This window comes from Telmatherina bonti, assembly GCF_933228915.1.
Source record: "Telmatherina bonti genome assembly, chromosome: 5".
NCBI lineage: Eukaryota > Metazoa > Chordata > Actinopteri > Atheriniformes > Telmatherinidae > Telmatherina > Telmatherina bonti.
This window is the reverse complement of record NC_136623.1, coordinates 14,307,683-14,331,835: the sequence shown is the minus strand read 5'-3', so window position 1 is coordinate 14,331,835 and position 24,153 is coordinate 14,307,683. Positions and strand designations below refer to the sequence as shown.

Genomic DNA, 24,153 nt, shown 5'->3' with positions numbered 1-24,153 from the left:
ACTGAATATGCTCAAAGAAGAAATTAACGTCTGATTATATACAAAAAGTGTTCTTGTATATTCAGTACACATCATACAGAATTCCAACTACATTTGGATGCATGTTTACATGAACCAACTTTGATTATTCCCTCCAACAAGACTAAATGGTGAAGAGTCGGTTTAGACAATGATGGAAAAAACAACCTGAAGTTGGGAGTTTTTCTTCCGGCATGTTGTGATAAAACAAATGGACACTAGGTGGCAGTATGCTCAACTATTTATTGTGACACAACAGGAGATATTCAGTCATAAAATAAATTAAAAAATCATCCCAAAATGATGATTAACAATAATCTCAAAAACAGATATCCAAGGATCAGCTGACAGTCGGCTTCAAAGAAGTGGTTTCTAATAAAAAACTGATTTGAAGGAAAATCCTTTGAGATGGATCATCTCATTTTAAGGGGATCCCCAACAGAGACAAACCTTTATAAGAATAACAAAGATACAGTAAAAAAAAAACCAATCACATTTCTGATATAAAGGGCTCTCAAGTCTATTCAACCCTCTATTAACCAGCCTCCTGGGTTGAGATGGAACATATGTAACAGTCACCAATGAATCCAGTATGCACATGCACATAAATACACCTGAATAAGAGACATCCAGGAGCATTACCAAACATGTTCAATAACAGCTTTGTTATAAATCAAAATGGTTTAAATCAAATTCACAAAATGATTTACTTCCATGGTCACAAGGTAAATATATCTACTTGTTTCCTCATATTATAAAGATGATGAATATTTCAAATTAAAAACTAAAAGTCAGCAGAAAAGATGACTTGTTAAATTTCATGACTAACTGACAAATAAGTAATCATTCAGTAATCATTAGTTAATCGATCTGGTTTCACAGTAATGCAAAGCTTTGGAAATCAATAATGAATCATCAATCTCTTATTAGTTCTTCATTAGTTGCTGAGTAACTAAGCCAATTTTGTGGCCCTAAAGTCAGTGGTGTAGTCCAGGGTGTACAGAGTACACACACTTCTTTTTCAGTCATCGACTATTCTAAACCTCTTGCGATGCTGCTTTTACAATTACAAATGTCCTTACACATGTGCCTACGTCCCCAGCAGCTCAGCTAAGATTTACTGATGCTTTACTGGGGCAGTTTGCCATCAGCTGTGTTAACTTTAGATATGAAAATATCTGAGACAAAAGCTTAAGCTTTTGTCTTTAAAATAATGAGCTTTTACATATAAATATGTTTCAGTGATCCTGTTAACGCTGTTACAACACCTCTTGCAGAGAACATTGACCAGATTTCAACATGATTTTAGATTAATGAAAAAATGTATTTAATGAGGTGGAAACATTTAATACTTGCCAATTGTCACTTGATAAATATTTTGATTAATCTTTCTTTCACTGTAAACTAGCAGATTTAAAATGTCAAAATTTACAAATATCATACCTCTCTCACTTGTTTCCGTGTCCACCAGCTCATTAAGTATGACAGATGGTTTAATCTCAAATTAAAATAAAGAACTTTGTGCTTTTATTCTTTTTAATGTTAGTTTTCTCTGGTACCGGGATGAAGACACAGTGACTTTCACCAAGTTAGTTTACTTTGTGGTGTTGCCTCATTATACTAGTCACAAGTGACTCAAAAATAAGGAACTTTCATAAAAGTGAAGATAAAATGTGCTCATTCCCTGAAATGGCAGTTAGCAACACCGCCTTCTTTTCTCACTTAACTTTCTTGCACATATAAATCGTTTTTACTGAATATGCTAAAAGAGTTTAATGTCTGATTATATCCAAAAAGTGTTCTTGTATATTCAGTACACAACATACAGAATTCCAACTACATCAGGTTTACATGAATCAACTTTGATTATTCTCTCCAGTAAGAGTAAATGGTAAAGAATCAGTTTGAACAACGATGAAAAGAAAAACCTGAAGTTGAGAGTTTTATTTCTTGCAAAACAGCAGGAGATTCTCAGTCATAAGATTAAATTAAAATTAATTTCAAAATGATGATTAACAATAATTCCACAAACATAAATCAGCAGACAGCAGATAGGATCAGCAGACAGCCTGCTTCAGAGAAATGGTTTCTAATTGAAATATATGAAAAGGAGATCCCCTTGAAATGCATCATCTCATTTTGAGAGGATCCCCAACAAACTTTTATGAAAAGAAAAAAACAACATCAGATAGAATACATAAAAACAATCAGAATTCAGACATTCATATCAGCATATAAAATGCTCCCCAGATCTATTCAACCCTCTACAAACCAGCCTCCCCTGTACAGCTGGAATATATGTACTGCCCTGGTTCCTCCCCTGTTGCTTCCTGTTCTAATTTGTTGCATAATAATAACAATGGGAACCACTTTTTTGGATGGATGTGAATGACGATGTATATGGAGCTAAATCAGGGCCAATATGTTCTCCTCTCTGGAAGTCAAAACAAATGGATGCTATAAGAAAGGTTTCATGTATGCTTGTACTATCTTTTGTTGGAATAAACTCCACTCTGTTTGCCTGACAAGTGTATCAAAGCTCCTTCTGAGATCAGTCAACCAGCAGGGCTTTTCCCATATTGTCTTCACATCACTGGAACTTTATACTGATCTAGTCAGCACTGGAACAATTAGCATTAGGGTAACAGGCAAACAATAATCATTTATTCTTGAGGTATTTATTGCAGGTGTTATTAGGAAGTGACGTATTTGATTATCACATTGACACTAACTGACCACACACCTTCCACAAGCCCACAGCTTTCCTGTCACGCCTCAACTTTGTCACCCTCCAGCTCAGCAATGGGCCTTAACACAGCCTCACCTAGCTCCCTCCACATCAGACCATACTGAACCTCCTCTGCTTCCACTTCTAGCCTGCCTGTCTTCTGCAGTCCGGTGAAGAAGCAACTTGAGAAACTGAGGTGGAACAAGGCTGGAGGTCCAGATGGTGTCATGTTCAGGGTTATGAAAACCTGCTTAGAAGAACTTAATGGAACAAGCAAGTGGCTTAGGGTTAGAGCAAACACCTTTTTTGACCCTTTACAGTTTGTGTATTGTAATGGGCTTGGGGTTGAAGATGCCATCATCTGCCTGTGTTTTTAAATTTAATAAATAGCAAGAACAAATCTGAAATGCAAACCAAACTAAAGCTCGGATTTTTAGAGGATAATATTGTTAATGGATCAGATACATTCCTTGCTGCTGGCAGTTTTCAAGCTCTTTGCTTTAGAAATGTGTACAATTGTTAGATTTATGCAAAAGTACTTAAATATTCAGACTTCAGCATGTAGTTCTAAAAAAGTACCTGTGACATTCCACTTATACAAACATGTTTATTTCCTGTTAAAGTGTTGACTCACACCAATGTGGCCAAAAAAGGAAATTAAAAAGAGAAGGTGTCACAACAAAAAGAGCTGTTGCCTCAAAGCTACAGCTGCTACTCTTCATCCTGAAATGACAATCTTTACTAATGCCTGTGTTGTTAAGAGCAGAGAGGTTCTTTTAATTGAATATATTAAATGATACAAGAATATTTATGCAATGATGTCCCCATCTCTCAGGTCATGTTGTGGTTGTAACTTTCGATAAATGCAGGATTAATGCCTCTTTAAATGCAAGTATTTTCATATGAATTTCTTTCAGAAGAGCTGTGCATAGAGCTGCTTTGTTAAGACACCACAATTAATGACAAAACATGCAGCATTTTTTGCCTTTTAGTAAATACTAACCCACTAACATCCACCCACCTCCATCATGACACCTCTGTTTCACACGGAGTGTGTCTTTCCGGCATACATCATTTTAGATTTGAACTCACAGCTCATACTGTCATTGATTAAAGCCACTGAAAAGAGGGTTTCAAGTTTATTTGTTGGTTGTTTTTTACATTGTTTCTTGAGGTCTGAGCATTTTAAAGTATTCATCGATTCTCAGGTAAGTAGACATATTCATCTTATCACAGCAAACAACAGCTTTTAATGGCACTGAAACTGTAGATCTTGAAAATGAACTTTATCCATTCTCATGTAAACTAGAAATAAAATTTAAAAAATGCTGTTTTAACAATGGTAATCAAATGTATTGCTAATAAAAACGTGAACATACTGATGTGGCTTGTTCAAAAGTAAATAAAAGATTTTTTTATCAGCTCATTTACTTAATTTTGAGATTATTTAATAATTAAAACCAGTTTGGTTTTTATTGGCATCTGAAATTAACTCAACATTTAAAGTAGAAAATAATGAAGCCAGCTCAAAGCTGCTATCACCACATACATTTTAATGGTGTTTGCTTTTCTCCTGTTTTAGGTCCGTAATGGAATCAGTAGTGAGAAAAGTTGTTCTGTCATGTTACATATTATCCTTCCTGATTGGGCTTCCTGCCAACATCCTGGCTCTCTACGCTTTTACTGTGAAGATCCACCACAAGCCTCTTCCGGTAGACATCCTGCTTCTCAACCTGACCATCTCTGACCTGCTCTTCCTGATCACTCTTCCTCTCAAGATGCACGAAGCAGTGTCGGGCATGAAATGGACTCTGCCCATCTTCATGTGCACCATCACCTCCTTCACCTTTTTCTCTACAATCTACACCAGCTCACTGCTGCTGATGGCGGTCAGCGTGGTCCGCTACATAGGAGCGGCGTTCCCCATCACCTATCAACAGCTGCAGAAACCTGTGTACGCGACTGTTATCAGTGCTGTGATCTGGCTGATCTCAGCAGGGCACTGCAGCATCACTTTCATCATCCAGCACCACCCATCTCTTTCCAACACAAACTCCAGTGTGTGCTATGAAAACTTCACAGAGAAGCAGTTGGAAGTTCTCCTCCCGGTGCGTTTGGAGTTTTTCTTTGTGCTCTGCCTTGTGCCTCTTGTGATTTCTGTTTTCTGCTACTTACGCTTGATTCTGATTCTGAAAAGTCGCCCCCGAATATGCAAGGCACAAAGAAACAGAGCAATTGGCATGGCTTTGGGTACTCTTGCTGTGTTCCTCATTTGTGTTCTGCCGTACAATTTATCTCATTTAGTGGGTTACTTTGAGGGGAAAAGTCCAGAGTGGAGGTACTACACCTTGCTGCTTAGCTCCTTCAACACCTGTATCGACCCCATCATCTTCTATTTTTCCTCCTCCATCTTCCGTTTCACCAGCAAAAATTCTATTTTCAGGAAGCGCTGGTTTGATGCTGCACAGCTGAAAGGCCAGATTACCAGCTCTAACCAAGACTGAAACAGACATACAAAGTACAGAATGATCAACCCCAAAATTTTATGGACCATTCTGTGAGATAACCACATGACACCTGGCAGATAAACAAATGGCATGTTTTAGTCATTTTGTGGAAACCTTCCATCTCTGAACACATTATAAACATTTGGTAAAACAAGAGCTTTTGTAATATAATTCTGAATGCTTTGACATTTGTACTTTATGTTACACCTGTCCTTCTCTCCTCATGTCTCCTCACAACCTCATCACCTCTGCTTCTGTTACTGTAACACGTACAAATGTAGTATCACAAATGTGATTTAATTCGTTTTTTTAATGAATGAAGAAGGTCTTAGCTATGATGCACCGATTTCAATTTAGTTGTTTTTAGTGTAATTGCAATATCAGGCCTACCTCCCGTGGGGTCACCATCTACGGGAGGAGCCTTAGGGGTTGGGTGCAATATGAGCTGGGCGGCAGTAAGAGGCGGGAACCCTGGCAGTCCGATCCTCGGCTCCAGAAACTGGATCTAGGGATGCTGAACATCAACTCTTTGGTGGGGAAGGAGCCTGAACTTGTGCACGAGGTTGAGCAGTTCCGGCTAGATATAGTTGGACTCACCAGCGATGCATGGCTTGGGCTCTGGAACCAGTACCCTCGAGAAGGCCTGGACCTTATTCCACTCTGGATTTGGTCATGGTGAGAGGCGCCAAGCAGGTGTGGGCATTTTCATTAGCGCCCAGCTTGGCGCCTGTGCATTGAGGTTTACCCCAGTGGAGGAAAGAGTAGCTTCCCTCTGCCTTCGGGTGGGGGGATCGGTCCTGACTGTTGTCTATGCTCATGCATCAAACAGCAGTTCAGAGTGCCCACCCTTTCTGGAATCCTTGGAGGGGGTGTTGGAGGGTGATCCCTCTGGGGACTCCCTTGCTCTGCTGGGAAACTTCAGTCCTCACGTGGGCAATGAAAGTGAGACCTGGAGGGGATTGATTGGGAGGCATGGTCCCCTCCTCAGAACCCAAATGGTGTTTTGTTATTGGACTTCTGTGCTCGTCACAGATTGTCCATAATGTTTGAACATAAGACTCCATATGTACATCTGGCATCAAGACTCTCTGGGCTGCAGTTCGATGGTCAACTTTGTAATCGAATCTTTGGACCTGAGGCCACATGCCTTGGACACTCGGGTGAAGATGGGGGATGAACTGTCAACTGATCACCAGCTGGTGGTGAACTGGCTCATATGGTGGGGGAGGAAGCCTCTATTGCCTCTATTGTTGAGGCGGCTAGCTGGAGCAGTGGCCAAAGGGTCATTGTTACCTGTCACGGTGGTAATCCAAGAACTCGTTGGTGGACGCCAGCAGTGAGAGATGCCGTCAAGCTGAAGAAGGAGTCCTATTGGGCCTTCTTGGCCTGTGGAACTCTGGAGGCAGCTGATAGGTACCAACAGGGTAAGCGGTATGCTGCTTCAGCTGTTGTCAAGGCAAACACTCAGGCATGGGAGGAGTTCAGCAAGGCCATGGAGAATGACTTCTGGACAGCCTCAAGGCAATTCTGGTCCACCATACTGCAACTCAGGAGGGGGAAGCAGTGCTCCATCAACACTGTGTACAGTGGAGATGGGGAGCTGCTGACCTCCACTCAGGATGTTGTGGGTCAGATGAGGGAATACTTCGAAGACCTCCTCAATCCCATGTCTTGAATATTCTTGTTTTGGTTGACTAAATGCTGTAAATGGATTTCTAAATCTCAGAGTGCTTTAATTAAGATGGTTCACAATTAGGAATTGTGAACGTTTCTGCATTTTAGAATGTAAAGTGAAAAGGAAATATGTTTGATAAAAAATACAGACCAAAGCCTGCCTGCCTGCCTGCCAACAGGTTCATGTGTTTTTCTTGCTAAAATATGCAGGACTCATTGTAGGCCTCTAACGTTATTATTCATTATCAGATGTTTGAGGAAGGCTGTGATTGTCTTTCTCCTCTCTTCATTGTTTCTCCTCATCACAGCCTCATTACCTCTGCCTCTGGTATGATACATTATCAGATGTTTGAGGAAGGCTGTGATCTTCATGCACACATCAACCTGAACATCGCTGCTGTTTGAGAGGCTGAAATGTCTCCATCATCACTGTGTCAGACTGATAACTGAGTGAAGTTCCTGCTGTTTCGTGACACTCCACCAGGTTTCACACATGGTAGGCAGAAGTAGTAGTTCCAGCTATCCTGAAAGTTCAGTAAAATGATGATAAAGGAGGAATTAATATTTTAGTATTGAGCCAGACATACTATTTACTTTTCTTAGATATCCATTTAAAAAAAACTGTAGACCTGTTATTAACACTTTTCTTTTAACCCACATACTGGCCCCAGAGTTATGTGGCCTACCACCAACCCTCCCGAATAGCCACTCATGGTCTGTAACTATTAACCCATCTGTTCTAGAGGACATAACAGAGACTGAGGTGACCCCAGTCTCTGTTATGTCCCCAGGTGTCTGAATACCACTGTATTTAGATCTGGATTCATGCTCAGTTTACAAAGACACAATTACAAAACCCACAAAGCCCGAAGGATTTATTGCTACCATGCACACAGATATCTTAGCAGATCTTCAAAGGTGCATAGATGCTCTATGTCAAACCCTGACAAGTCAGAGTTGTTTCAGTGCCATTAAGTAAATATCTATACTATAGTAGGTAGGTGTTCATGTTTTAATACCAAAAAAAAAACAAAACAATAAATCAGCTCAGTTTATATTATTATTTCAATTTAAAACTGGTTGTTTAAAGTTATGCAACAAAAGAGGTGAAAATAATCAGATAAATATGGAAGCATGTTGCAATCAGTTTAAAGAAAGTTCTTTCATACATTTTTGTCAATCACTTAGGTTTCACTTCTGCATACAAGCTTTCCATCTCCACTGCATTGCTCATGAAATTTCTGCCAACACCTTCCGCCTCACACTTTTCTTCCTCCATATAGAGTCCAGAGTCCTTCATGCTCTTTTTATTGCTTTTGGCCTTGCAAATCACACTAGAATATATAATTTCATTTCCGTCGTCATTCTTCCCTGATGTTTCGCCGAGTCCCTCTGCATTGTCTGCTCCACAGTTCTGTTGACTGCTCTCATTCGGCTCAGAAAGAGTTGCAGGGAGGGCATCGTCAACTTGATTCACAACACTGATGTTGGCATAAATGTCTCCTTCTGTGTTCAAAACCTGCAAGTAAATGATAAAACTTCAGATGTATTGCTAATGTCCTGCATTATGAATAAATCAAGTAAAATATAAAATGCAGTGTATATACCTGACTTCCCTCTCTTGCATGTTGACCTGCAGCAACTGTGTTGACATCACCTGTGAAGTGACTCTTGTATTGATTCCTCTGAAACCTGAAGGAATACAGCAGTGAAACATTTAGCAAACATTTATGAGGTTTTTAGTCTACAAAATGATGCTACAAAAAGTAATAGACAATGAAAATAACAAACAAATGAAAATACAATACAAGGCCATCCCTTGTTTCATTTTATTTATTTATTTATTTGATCCATGGGACAGTGCACAAACAACATTAACCCCGCAGGGAAAGATGCGTAATGCCAGGTTATAGCACAAGTGCTAATTTCCACCTGTAGTCCCAGAGCAGGCTGAAGATGCGTTGGGATACTTCAAGGTTGTAAAAACACAACACATAAAAAAATTCCCAACATTACATACAATAAGCTTCCAATTATTAACCATAGCCTCTACAAACAAGGCTGCCACCATAGCACATTCAAAGTAATCAGTAATGGGTACAAGATTGGGCCGAGAGCTGCCATCGTTTCAGCAAGTGTGAAAACTCACACTTGCAAAACTCACATTTTGTTAACCAAAATGTCATGTTAATTTCAAATGTTTGGTTGAAATATAGGTACATGTTCTTTTTTGTTTATTAATTAATTTACATAAGATTGCTGGACCTGAGCAGAAGGGACAGAGAAAGCAGAGTGAATGGAAATGAAAAGGAGAGTGGAGAAATATAAGAGGTGATAACGATACACAGATACCAACAGAGAATATTCTACAGCCTTCGCAGGAAAACAGCTGACAGTCATCAGTAGCAGCAAAAAGAAATGAACAAGATGAAAACAAAAAACAAAATGCATATCACAACTAAAATTGTATAATTTGTTAACTTGTCACAAAACACAGTCAACACTGAATAGTTTAAAAACTCAAACTTGCACACAACTTTTAATTTTTAAGTCGTGCACAAGTTTCATCCTGATGTGTGAAAACCCACGAAAACAAGCAGTGACTGGCCAGAAACACAATGACAAAATCAAATGAACAGAATTTAAAGGAAAAGCATCTTTTTTTTTTTTAAGTGTTCACCTACCTGATAACAAACAGCAGGATGCAAACTAGTACTAACAGAGCAACAACTGTGGTGATGAGAACAAACGAGGCTTTCTCTGAAACACAAATGGAAGATTGACACATAACTCTGACAAGTCTGACTAACCATCATGGTAAACTGGACTATGTGACTGCAGTCATCATATATAGAACAGACCTCCATTTTCTGCTGAGATTTGAAGACTGTTGACACAAAACTGTTTGCTGGCTGATCCCAGAGAGTTGAAGCTGTGACAGAACAAGGTGGAAAGATCCTTCCCTTGTGGTTGATTCACAGTGATGATGCTCCTCAGATTTGTGCCAGTTTGAGACTCAGTGATGACTGTAAACTTGCTGGATTGATTGACAGGTAGTCCATCCACATACCAATGTAAAGTAGGGGGAGGGTTTCCAACAGTCTCACAGGAGCAGTTGACCATATTTGAAGTTTTGGTGCAATCAGATGAAGGCAGGATCTGAGCAGAATCTGTAATTACAATGAAGAAAAACCATGTGAATAAATGATAGCAGGACTGCAAATACATGCACTAAATCCTGTTAAACATACATTGAACATCTATGTGACTGAGGTCTGAACGTCCAACTCCAAGTTCATTTTCAGCCTTGCAGAGGAAAACACTGTAAACTTTATTTGCTGTAATGTTTATAACAGATCCAGTCCCGATCAAAGTCTCCTGGTCTCCATCAGCTCTGAACCAGGTGTAGTTCTTTACTGGAGGGTTGGCATCACTGCTGCATGTCAGAGTCACATCACTGGTCTCTGGTACTGGACCAGATGGACTTACTGACACTGTGGTGTTTTTGGGCGAATATAAAGCAAAAATAATGAAGTATTAATTAATTTTACAAAGATATCCTTTCAATCAATATAAAATCAAGCTAACACACATAGTTTCTTTACATGCTATGTTTCAAGCCCTGTTTTGCATCCTCTGTTTCAGAGATAATTGTTGAGGGACCAAGATGATATAAGTTATAGTATGCAGAATATGAAGGAGACATCCACTTTGTGAATCATGAATATTTTTGGTACATTGTTGTTACATTATTAATGATTTTTATCTTAACTTTTAAAAGGAGAAGAAGAAAATCCTGATGTGATTTTTTCTTTTGATCCATAAACAAAACTAGTTTAAAAAATAAAATAATAACATAAAAACATTATTTATTAAAAAGCATTTGAGTTGTTTTGTCCTTGGAACTGGAACTTAACTCACAATTTAGTCATGAAACCAATTGAATTGTAATTGTAAAACTGAGGAAAAGGAAAAAGGAACTTACATGAAATATCAGCTGTTAAACTTCTTTCAGGAGTTGCAGAAGTGCTGCCACCTAGTTTACCGTAGACAGCTGTGCAGGAGATTTTCTGTCCATGATGCAGATGAGAAGCAGTGAAGGTCAGAACAGAGGTCTGAACTTTAGTCTTGTCCTCGTTCTCCTGCAGGGTCTCCTGACTTTCACCCAGTCTGGGGGTCCATGTCAGAACTGGAGGATGAGACAGACAGGGAGCCGGAGCAGAACACGTCACACTCACTGAGGTTCCTTCCTTCATCGTCAGTGTGGACGGAGTCAGAGTTGGTGGAGGAAGAGCATCTGTGAGGAAGATCATTTTAAAACATCACAACTTCTTCATCATCATTACTTAAATCTTTGTGATTCATTTTTTAGGAAATTTACACAGAATGAAATTAAACTACATAAAAACAAACAGATCAATATAATTCCCATTAACTTGTGTCCCAATTTACCTCTGACTGAAATCCAGACGATGTCATCTATAAAATTCCATCTCAAGGCATTTTTACATTCCAGTCTGAAGTAATATGAGCTGCTTTCTTCAGAAACTGTATTCAGAGTTGTGGTGCACTCTTTTTGTTTCAAAATTCCCTTCAATTCACCGTTGATCAGACTTTTGTTTCCATACAGCTTTACATGTATCATCTAAGTTATGATTATGGCTGCTGTCTATGTCAAAGGAGCAGGGGACGGTCACACACGATCCTCTCACAACCTCAATGCTGCTCGGTACATTGGCCTCCCAGCTTCCACACAGGCCACCTGAAACACAACATATTAATCTGTTAAAGAACAAAAGAAAAACATCTTTACAGCAGCAGCCAGGTCTCTACTGCCACAGCTGGTACTATGATCTTCTAGTTATATTCATACGTTCATACAACTATAATGGTTTTACACTTAAAGTGTTTTTAAAGCTCAACCAGAGTTTAATTATTTAATGAATTTCTTGTGATGTTTCCATCACAGGTGTAGAGAAACTGATGTCTGAATGGTTAAATGATCAACAATATGTGATCATTGACAAAGCAGGTATTAACAGAGAGCAACTCACCCTGCAGCAGACAGCCAGTGAGAAGGAAAGTCAGAGCTCCAAGCATCTTTGTTATAGAGAAGACTGTGGTGAAAATTAAACACATGAAAATATCTGAAACATTCAATTATTTTTGAATATAAAACAATGTTATTCCTCTGTGTGTATTTGAAAACATTTAAGATTTAATGATTAAACTAATAAAAGATTATGTTTTAAATCAAAGATTACATTCAGGATCATTTTGAGTTTTATTACGTTACGTTAATAAATTTCTCCCATCTTTGTCTTTAAAATAAACAGCTTTTACACATAAATATGGATCAGTGATCCTGGTAACGTTGTCACAAACCCTTATTGCAGAGCTTATTAATCAGCCTCCAATATGATTTCAAATAAAATACATTTAATGAGCTGGAAACATTTAATTCTTGCCAATAGTCATTCAGCTGATATAAATGGAATAAATAATACTTTGTTTATTGTTTTTTTCTCTGTGAACTGGCGGCTTTAAAATAGCAAAATTCACAAATATCTCACCACTTGTTTCTTCGTTCATCAGCTCAGTAAATATGACTGATGATTTAATCCCAAAACAAAGTGAAGAACTTTGTGATTTTCTTCTTTTAATGTTTCCTTTCTCTGGTACGAGGATGAAGAAACAATGACTTTTCGGATGTACATTTACTTCATGTTGATGACACTTTAAAATAGTCTAAAAGTGACTCAAAAACAGGAACTTTCAATACTGTGAAGATGTACTTGTTTCCTGAAATGACAGCAACACCGCCTTTTTTTCTCACCTAACTTTACTGCACATCTTATATTATGTAAAGCCTTTTTGACTGAGTAAATATGGTCAATGAAGAATTTAATGACTGATTACATACAAAAAGGGTTCATGTATATTCAGTACACATCATTTAGCATTCCTACTACATATGGATGCACGTTTACAAGAACCAAATTTAATATTTCCCTCCAACAAGAGTAAATGATGAAGAGTCAGTTTGAACAATGTTAAAGAAAACAACCTTTATTGATTTCCTTTGCTACATCGTGACGTGAGTCAGTTGGAGCCTATCCCAGCAATCATTGGCAAGAGGCAGGGTACACCCTGTACAGGCTGCCGGTTGGGTTAACACAGAGAGATAAACAACCGTTCTCACTCAAACTCACTGCTAGGGACAGTTTTAGAGTAACCAATTAACCTAACATACACTTCTTTGGATTGGAGGAGGCCAGCATACTAGAACCCACACATACACAGGGGGAACATGCCAGCACCACACACAAAGACCACTGTTTAAACTTCCCCCAAGCTGCAGCTTGATCCAGTGAATGTATTTATACAGTGCTCACCACCACACTACCATGCAGACCAAAGTAACTAAGTTGGGAAGTTTTCTTCCATTATGTTGCGATAAAGCAAATGGACAGTATGCTCAAATATTTATTGTGGTAGAGCAGAAGATCCTTAGAGAAACAGACAAACAGTAGATGATGCACAACAATATTATTAACAGTCTTGTTCATGAAGCTCCTTCCTTTCTCGTTTCCACGTAGCTTCAGTTTGTGGTGTTCATTAAAATATCCTGAGAGTCACAACTGATAAAAAAGACAGAATATGTCTTGACTGAGAGAAAGTTGTGTTGTGGGATCATTTTAAAAACATTACTGTACTCCAGTGGTCTTATTTTAATTTTAAGATACTTTTTTTTTTATATAATTACCACTTCAGTGTAATTTTCTGCCCTGAACAAACATCTTGGCGTCTTGTCTTTGAATATTACAGTCCAGTCTTTCTTTTGTATGTTTGTGTCCCATCTTTTCTCCACGCCGAGACTTATTTAAGTCTGTTAAAAATTCTCATCATCCATTTGCTTATACTCACTAATCTAGACAACAAACTTCATACAGAAAATATAAGGTATCCTAGCATCAGATGACCAGTTCAACATTTGCAATAGATACATTCAAGAGTAAGATTACAGACTTCTACTTTTTCTTTATTTCTTTAGAGGTTATCAAATTTATACTATTTTTCTAAATTATTATTTTTCTCAATTGCTGGTTTACCTCAGCCAAGGATCGAACCAGCAACATTCTTGCTGTGTGGTCACTGTGTAGCCTTTTTACATTGATGTTTCAGTTCAGCTCTAACCTAATAATTTCCTCAATTAACTCAGATGAAAGACAAATTTAGCTTAATAGTGCGAAGAAGATTCTACTAAAATAAATGAATTTGTTTATGAAGCATGAAAACACATAAATGCTTTTAGGAATGTATGTAAACACACAGTTAATAATACGTTATTGCTAACATTGATCATAAAAGGAGTTCAAGCTGTTCTATGAGCAGGTGTGAACTTGCAGGTAAGTGATCACTTTAAAATACTTTTGCAAATAATAATAATAGCAAATACTAAGATTAAAAACTTTTGCATGAAGGAGCATGTTGACATCATGTCCAGATACTTTGCTTTGGGCAAATGAAGTCTAAGCACTTGCACGTGACAACTTCGATCTTCTGCAAAGAAAACATCAGATTTAAACTGTATGGGTTACAATATTTGTGGTGGTCAAAACAACAATGTGTACAAATGTCGTCTGCTGTACACAAATATTCAACATTAATACAAGGTGGTGTCACCTGCTGCTCAGATAGGTGTTTCACCACCTAAAATGAGGATGGGCTCCATCCTGATTTAAAAGTTAAAACAGTATATTAAAAAAAACATTGCAAAAGTAAAATCACCACAGTTATGATATGGATGAAAAAAGCCTCAAACTTAAAACTCTGATAATGAATGTTTATTAGCAACTGTAAATCTGCTCATCCTTAAAGGTGCAGAAAACAAAACTGTTTCTCTAAGATTTGCTGTTGTGCAAAGACTAAAAAAAAAGCATGTAAAGAGTCACACCGCCCTAAAATCAGATTCAGCAATGAGTATGTAGCCTGCTACATACTCCTCAAGAGGCAAGAACTTTTTTCTCAACATTTTCATTTTGTCACTTTCCTCTTGGAGACCTGGTTGAAGACAATCCTTGACCCATGGGCCTGGCAGAACTTTCTTCACAAGGGGCTCCGAAAAGTACTGTGTGATTGGTCGGACATTTGAGTGGGCGGTCGTTGGTAATGCGGAGAAGCATGAAGCGGAAAGTTGCTGCTTCTGTATTTTTGCTGCTGCAGGTTAAATGGATTTTTTTTTCATAAAACAGCTGATCAAGTACATAGATTTTTACAACATTCAAACACACAGGAGCCTGCAACGTGCACAACCCACCCTGACTCGGATCAAGTTTTTCGTTAAATATGACAAAAGTCGAGTTCAGTGCACATACCCCCCACCCCCAACTGCAGCAATCCCCACCTGTTGCAGACATAGCTTCTCATGGAGTATGAGTTGACCAGAGTAAATATTTTCTTGTTCTTTCCACACTGAGAAGGAAGAACAAAGTTCAAAGTGGAGAACATAACAAGCTTTACCCCTAATCTCCTCGTCTGAAAATGAATGTGCAAACTGCCAACTCACTGAGTCAAAATTACCATAATGTGCACCGTGATGAAGCAACTTATAACATTCATGTTGTTGCTTACAACTCAACTCAACCAAAGGAGGAGCAAGAAGAAGAGATAGTCAATCTCTCACCTCTTTAGCACTCGCAGTGCTCTCCACTTTGGTAAAACGAGGCCGGTGTTGATAAGGTTATGGCTCTTTATCCGACAACTTATTTGCCAATGACCGTTGTTCCTCTAAAGGTAATGTTTGATCTTGAACATCTTAAAGTGAACATTCTGTTTTATTCTCTGCCATTATGCTTCAGAAGTGCTGTAACTTTTTCTAGAAAGGGAGGGCAAAGGGGTCAGAGGAGAGAGTCGGTGGCGATCCAAATAAATGTTCATAAATGAACAAACATTAACACGCAGCTGGACTGGAGACCAACACAGAGATGTGTGTGTATGACATTGTGTTATACTCTAGACAAAATTACACCTCTAATTCTGTACATGAAGATTTTAGATTTCCTTCAATCAATAAATGGTGAATTTCTGCTTATTGCTCTTTTTACGCCCTGACTTCCTGTAATAAAAAAAATAAATAAAAAAAAAACATTCACAATGTAGATATTGCTTAATTATTAACATTTTTTAAGAAAGGGGGTGTGGAAAAGTTTAAACAGAAAAAACAAAAAGCATATAAGGAATGGACCATTTTTTTCACGTACTAATAATTATATAGATGACCACTGGTTGAAAATGAGTCATTTTGGAAAAAAGATACCATGATCAGAGGACTCAAATGCATCTTTATGTTGCAAGGAAATGCAAGTCTTATCCTTCTCTCTGGCCTTCTCATTCTGTCTTCTTTTGCTGTGACAAGAGAGAAAGAAAGAAAAAATTAATGAAAGAAAGATAGATTTCAGAAGTTTTTACTTTTAAAATGGAAAATGTATAAACATACTAAACCAATAAGATGTAAGCTATACAGATGAGACTGAAAGCAGCAGATAAACTGGCTATGACCCAGGGTAGGACTCCACTGTCAGATTCAAACACTGCAAAGAAAACAAGCAGCAAAGATCTTCATTAATTTAAGATAGAAGTTTCTCTAAATATGCTGCACACATAACACAGCTCTGCTTATGCGATGTTTTAAAATGTACAAACCTTGTTGTTCTGTTGACATTTGAAGACTGTTGACACAAAACTGCTGACTGGCTGATCCCAGAGAGTTAACAGAGCGACATAACAAGGTGGAAAGATCTCTCTCCTGTGTTTCATTCACAGTAATGAAGCTCCTCAAACTTGTTCTATTTATAAACTCATTGATGATTTTAAACTTGCTGGATTTGACAAGCAGTCCATCCAAATACCAGTGTAAACTGGGAGAAGGGTTCCCCACAGTCTGGCAGGAACAGTGGACTTGGCCTGAAGTTTTGGTGCAATTGGATGAAAGCAGGATCTGAGGGGGAACTGTAACAAAATAAATAAAAATACTGAACATTAAAAAGAAAATTCCAAAAGTGAGTAAAAGGTGTGTTAACATAATAGTGGAAATAATAGAGATCCTATTAGTGATCTTTTGAAGAAAATACAATACATACACTGAACATCTATTTTTCTCTCCTTAGAGCGTCCTACTCCAAGATAATTTTCACCCTTGCAGATAAAAACGCTGGTAACTCGAGTTGTAGTGATGTTTAAAACGGATCCAGTCCCGATCAAAGTCTCCTGGTCTCCATCAGCTCTGAACCAGGTGTAGTTCTTTACTGGAGGGTTGGCATCACTGCTGCATGTCAGAGTCACATTACTGTCCTCTGCAACTGGACCAGAAGGACTCACAGAAATGGTAGTTTTTAGGGGAAAATCTGAAAATTTGAATAATAAATCATGAACATAATTGGTACAAACTTAAATTCTGATAAAATGTCTACAGTATCTATAATATATCCAGATACATCATAGATATAAATTATTTTCTTAGCATGAAATGTTGACATACATACAGCTATTTCTGTGTAATTTCACACGTTTTGAATCCTTCAGCTGAAACAATGACTAATTTACTTACATTACAGGGTAACGTCTTAAGAAACTTTGTGATGAAGAGAGCAGCACAAGCTCAAGAAGAGAGACTGGTAAAGATGAAGTACTTCTGATGCTGGTCATTGTAATTCTAACACTAAAGCAGACTTTTTCAGTGGTTTTGTGTGCAGAAGGAAGATTAAGATAGCAAAAAATGATCAATGTAGCCAGTTGTGTTACAGTCACTGTTTTGGGGAAAAAACAACTTTTATATTGTCTTTTTTTTTTAAAAAGAAAATCTATCTGTGCAAATATCGCATGTTCAAGTGTGACACCTGCAGCTTGTAGACAAGTGCAGCCTATGTATGTAAAAACTTTTTTTCATTGTAAATTTAGTGAGTGTGGCCTACATTCAGGTCCACTCAAAAAGATATAGTACAATAGATGATGAACCATTAAAAGAAAGTGAAATGAATAAATGACATTTAGCACATGCAGTTGTAAATCATATGATACATACACTGAACATCTATGTGACTGAGGTTTGAGCGTCCGACTCCAAGATAATTTTCAGCCTTGCAGAAAAAATGCTGTGAGATTCTAGAAATTTCCATGTTTAAAATAGGTCCAGTCCCAATGAAAGTCTCCTGGTCTCCATCAGCTCTGAACCAGGTGTAGTTCTTTACTGGAGGGTTGGCATCACTGCTGCATGTCAGAGTCACATTACTGGTCTCTGGTACTGGACCAGATGGACTGACTGAAGCTGTGATCACTTTTGGAGAATCTGAAAATATTGAGACATGAGACATGAGACAAACATATGTTATAACTATACGCCTCAAAATCTGATAAATTGTTTTAAATTAGTAAAGAAAGCAATGCTATGGTTCATTACTTAACTATTCTCAAAATGTAAAATTAATTTTAAAACATACACTGAACATCTATATGATGCTTTGTAGAGTTTCCAATCCCAAGATCATTTTCAACTTTGCAATAAAATGGTTGTCTGACTTCAGAAGCTTGAATGTTTAGAACAGATCCAGTTCCGATCAAAGTCTCTTGGTCTCCATCAGATCTGAACCAGGTGTAGATCCTCACTGCTGGGTTGGCATCACTGCTGCATGTCAGAGTCACATTACTGGTCTCAGGTACTGGACCAGAGGGACTAACTGACACTGTGGTGTTTTGGGGTGAATCTAAAACATAAATAATGTACATCATTGTTATGAGAGACTTTATTATCTATAGTTTACTGTTTTAATGTCAAATGAATACCAGCACACCATATTTTATAAGCACATCTTCATTTACCTATAAATTGCATTGCAGCCAGATACAGAGACAGAAACCTGATAGTAGTTATTTTTGGTACCGGAGAGGGGGGGGTACGGTTGTGTGTTTGGGCCGTGCGGTTGCATCTGTGTGTAAGTGTAAAATTGTTTTTATGTTGTTTAAAATGCATCCGTAAAGAAAAGTGATATATATATATATATATATATATATATATATATATATATATATATATATATATATATATATATATATAGTTTGCTTGATTTAAATACAATGCAGTTCAAAAAAAGTCATTATTTGTCCTTACCATATTTAGTTGGGTATTTAATTAAAAATAAAGACTAAAACTTTGCATGGATATAAGAATTAAAGATACATACACTGAACATCTATGTGACTGAAGGTTGACTGTCCAACTCCAAGATCATTTTCAGTCTTGCAGACAAAGCGCCATCTTAGTTTAGAGACTTTGGTGTTTAAAACTGGTCCGGCCTCGTTTAAAGTCTCCTGGTCTCCATCGGCTCTGAACCAGGTGTAGATCCTCACTGCTGGGTTGGCATCACTGCTGCACGTCAGAGTCACATTACTGTTCTCTGGTACTGGACCAGAGGGACTGACTGACACCGTGGTGTTTCTGGGAGGATCTAAAGACAATGAGCATGAAATTTATGCTTTTTTGGTACAAACTGTTTGGTGTCGTGATATGTGAAGTTTGTGTTGTAAATATTTCTTTTTAACAATGCATCATACTGTTTCAATATGTAAATAAAATGATTGTTTCACTTGACAACTTGAACTTTAATAATGTGTGGTCTGGTGGTGTACATACACTGAACATCTATATGGTGTTTGGTAGAATTTCCAACTCCGAGGTAGTTTTCAGCCTTGCAGAAAACAGGCTGTCTGACTTTAGAGGCTTGAATGTTTATAACAGGTCCAATCCCTATCAAAGTCTCCTGGCCGGCATCATCTCTGTACCAGATGTAGAGCCTCACTGCTGGGTTGGCATCACTGCTGCATATCAGGGTCACATTATTGTCCTCTGGGATTGGACCAGATGGGCAGACTGACATTATAGTGTCTTTGGGAGAATCTGAAATATGAATACTTAAAGTGTTAAATTCCTTTAAATAAACATAAATATGTCTGATGATTAATAATACCACAACTTTTACAACACAAGTAGACAAACAAAGAGATGTGTAATCATATATCTCATGCAGTCAGAATTGTGTTTCCAGCTCTTCATTCCTTATGAACTCAGTATGTCTGATATGATCAGGGAGGAATTTAAATGTTTCTTGAGAACATGACTATGCTGTATGCCCTGCTGTATGCCCTGCTGGCAGCACGTTAAGTATCTATTACATCTAACACTACAATTCTATTTAATCACATTACCAGATTTATCCTCCCACAACAGTTTCTTCTTATTTGCTTACAGTTAAAAAGTAGGCTGACTAGTAATATGGAAAAACATTTCATTGACAACAACCAGCACAGGAACTTGAACAGTCACCATGCATGCTTGCCTGAATGGCAGTGGGATGTGAGGAAACAGTAGGAAGTGGACTACACATCATGTACTGATCACATTACTTTGTTATTAACTACGTTATTGAGAACTTGATTTAAATTTTCATTATTTCATTCATATTTACAGTAACTGAAATACACTTTTCTGAATAAACAATGTTTCCTTGTTTGTTTTGGGGCTGCATGGTGGTATGGAGGTTAACACTGCTGTCTTAACAGCCATGAGGTTGCAGGTCTGAACGTTATCAGAGGATTTTCTATGTGGACTGTCCATGTACTATGTGTGTGTGGGTTTTCTTTGGATATTTTGGATCTAAATGCAAAAGCAAAATAAACGCATGTTAGGCTTACTGGTGATTCTCCCTATGAGTGGAAGCACTTATTGTTTGCCTCCCTGAGTTCAAAGGTTTTATTCTAATGCATTACCTGTAAAAATGATTGTATATTAACGCTCTGTTTAATTTGTTTAGTTACACAGACTACATCTCAGAAGGTGATAGATTTGTTGACTGGATTTGTCACTGATCCCTTCTGAGAAAACACTAGCTGATTTTAAAATCATTAGTTTCCACTTTCTATGTTCTTTCATGATTATTAATGAGTATCTGATATTGGCAATAACTTTAAGCTCAGATATTCATTATGTTACAACGAATGAAGGAACTGATAAGATAAAAGATCTATAAAAACTGAAATTAGCATTGAATGATACATACAGTGAACATCTATGTGGCTGAAGGTTGACCGTCCCACACCAAGATTGTTTTCAGCCTTGCAGAAAAAATGCCGCTTGACTTCAGAAGCTTGAATGTTTATAACAGATCCAGTCCCGATCAAAGTGTCCTGGTCTCCGTCAGCTCTGAACCAGGTGTAGTTCTTTACTGGAGGGTTGGCATCACTGCTGCATGTCAGAGTCACATTACTGGTCTCTGGTACTGGACCAGACAGGCTGACTGAAACTGTTGTGTGTTTGGGAAAATCTAAAACATAAAAAAAAAAAAAGAATGACGCAGATAAATATTATAAACAGTTAAATACATAAATGAAAATGTCATCTACATCTATATAAAATTGATTTCCCTCAGACCAGAGAAGTTTGTTGAGATATAATGAATTCTGAATGATAACATTTTGAAAAGTCAAATAAATATGAATACGACATCAAATGTGTGCATAAATCTAAATGTGAACATACACTGAACATCTATGTGAGTGATGTTTGAGCGTCCAACTCCAAGATCATTTTCAGCTTTGCAGAAGAAGCGCTGTTTATCTTTAGAAACTTCAGCATGTAAAACAGATCCGGTCCCGATAAACATCTCCTGGTCTCCATCAGCTCTGAACCAGGTGTAGTTCTGTCCAGGAGGGTTGGCATCACTGCTGCATGTCAGGGTCACATTACTGTACTCTCGTACTGGACCAGAGGGACTGACTAACAGAGTCTTCATTTTTGGTAAATCTACAAAGAATAATCATGAGACATGCATGTTAGTAATAGTGATGTTGTGGTGCAGCATTTGAGTTTCAAAATATTTACTGAACATTAAGAATATTAAACACTTTTTTTTATAGTGTAAAAACTTCACTTTTGAAAAATGGAGAGTTGTTATTTCACACATAATCATATTAAATACATACACTGAACATCTATATGATGCTTTGTAGAGTTTCCAGTCCCAAGATCATTTTCAACTTTGCAAAAAAAGGGTTGTCTGACTTCAGAAGCTTGAATGTTTAGAACAGATCCAGTTCCGATCACAGTCTCCTGGTCTCCATCAGATCTGAACCAGGTGTAGATCTTCACTGCTGGGTTGGCATCACTGCTGCATGTCAGAGTCACATTACTGGTCTCAGGTACTGGACCAGATGGACTGACTGACACTGTGGTGTTTTGGGGTGAATCTGAAAAAAAAAAGTGAACTATGTTTTTTTTTTTTTTTTTTTTTTTTAAAAATTTCATACTATTTCTGATCTGGAAAATGAAATGATAGTTATATTATATAAATTTATTTATTGCACGTGAGATGTATCCATCAAGTGGCGGAGCTACTATTGTTATACTATCGCTAATGCACATAATTAAGGAGAATCATCTTGTTAAAATCTAAGCTCTTACTGTACAAGTAACCCGTTGTAATGTTAAACTTTTTAAGGAATGATAACAGTAAAATGAGTTAGGTGCAGTAAATAAACAGTTTCTGATCATTCATTATGGCCTCAGGCCTCATTATTCCGCACCTTTTAACTAAGAATTTTATTTAATCTTCTTTTAAAACAGCTGTGTGTACAGCACAAGTCATTTTTGGTCAAATGCCTTAAACTGGCCACATTGTAACAACACTCTCATGCCAATTATGAAACAGCCTTAAATGTGTAAAAATGAATCTAATGATGAAAGGTTGTCAGTGTACAGAGTGTTCAAATTGCAGCTAAAAAGAGGAAAATGTGAAATTGGACATTTGGAGAATTTAACTCAATGAAAAGAAACAAATGTGACCGGAGTTCATAGGCAACAGTGGAAGAAAGGGAGCAAATAACTTTTTAGTGTGGATGAATAAATTCATTCATTAAATTAATAACTACAGCTTGCTAACATAAAAATAATTTATCCAAATAAAAGTTCATGTAATAACTGACATTTTACTAAAAAGAAAAAAAAAAAATGCAATGAAATCAGTGTAATTATCATTTTATAAATGAGCAAAGGAGGATTAAACTTACATAAAATATCAGCGGTTAAAGTTGATGTGACTGATGCATCAGCGCTGCCATCTTGTTTCTTGTAGACAGCGATGCAGGAGATTTTCTGTCCATGATGTAGCTGAGAAGCATTGAAGGTCAGAACTGAGGTCTGAACTTTAGTCTTGTCCTTGTTCTCCTGCAGGGTCTCCTGACTTTCACCCAGTTTGGGGGTCCATGTCAGAACTGGAGGATGAGGCTGACAGGGAGCCGGAGCAGAACACGTCAGATTCACTGAAGTTCCCTCATTTACCTTCAGAGTGGACGGACTCAGAGTCGGTGGAGGAGGATTATCTGTAATTTAAAGTCAAAACTCAATAAATAAACTTAGAACCTGGTGTTAAAATGCATCGTAAAAAGTTCTTCAAAGATAATTTATCCATGAAATTATAAGGCTGTTAAAACCTACCAGTGACCACCATCCTCAAACTTTGAGGTTTAAAAGTCCATTTCAGAACATTGTCACACTCCACTCTGAAGTGATATGTGTTGCTAGACTCAGGCTGCATATTGTTGAAGGTTGTGGTGCAGTTTTTCTCTGTGACGTCTCCCATTTCTGGATTAGTTTCAGTTAGTTTTGGAGTCATATAGTAAGTATCAATCCACTGTGATTTACAATTTTCATTAAGGTCTTTGTCATATTGACTGTCTATGTCAAAAGAGCAGGGGACGGTCACACAGGATCCTCTCATAACATTTACACTCTCTGGCATCGTGACCAAAAAGCTTCGACACTCAGCACCTGAAACACAAAACATCAAACTTTATCACAGAACAGGACACGATACAGCCAAAAGTTCATTTGAGGTTAACTCACTCCGCAGCAGAGTAACAATGAGAAGGAAAGTCAGAGCTCCTGACATCTTTTTATCAGGAAGAATTCAGGTTTAAATGAGTCTGTAAATGACAAATGAATCAATAAATGTCTGTTAATCAAAACAGTGTTAAATGAGACAGAAGGTGATATGAGGTAAGAGATTATTTAAATCAAATCCATGTCAATCTCAGTTCTATAAACTGCAAACACATTATTAGTCAGAAGTTTAAAAATCATTCAGTCATTGAAAAATGGTCAGATAAAAAAAGTAAAAT

At 37.6% G+C, this 24,153-nt stretch overlaps 1 protein-coding gene across 1 annotated transcript; it reads right to left on the bottom strand.

The window, feature by feature from the left end:
• Window positions 1–16,214: 16,214 nt before the first annotated feature.
• Window positions 16,215–23,924, bottom strand: LOC306756294 (B-cell receptor CD22-like; the record flags this gene model as incomplete). The annotated part of the gene is made up of 13 exons (XM_079241020.1): window positions 16,215–16,335; window positions 16,427–16,520; window positions 16,633–16,938; window positions 17,070–17,333; window positions 18,011–18,274; window positions 18,426–18,689; window positions 19,167–19,430; window positions 19,616–19,879; window positions 21,039–21,302; window positions 21,518–21,781; window positions 23,044–23,355; window positions 23,471–23,803; window positions 23,879–23,924. 13 exons carry the CDS (start codon window positions 23,922–23,924, stop codon window positions 16,227–16,229), a joined length of 3,048 nt encoding a protein of 1,015 aa, XP_079097146.1. The 3' UTR covers window positions 16,215–16,226.
• Between the last annotated feature and the right edge of the window lie 229 nt (window positions 23,925–24,153).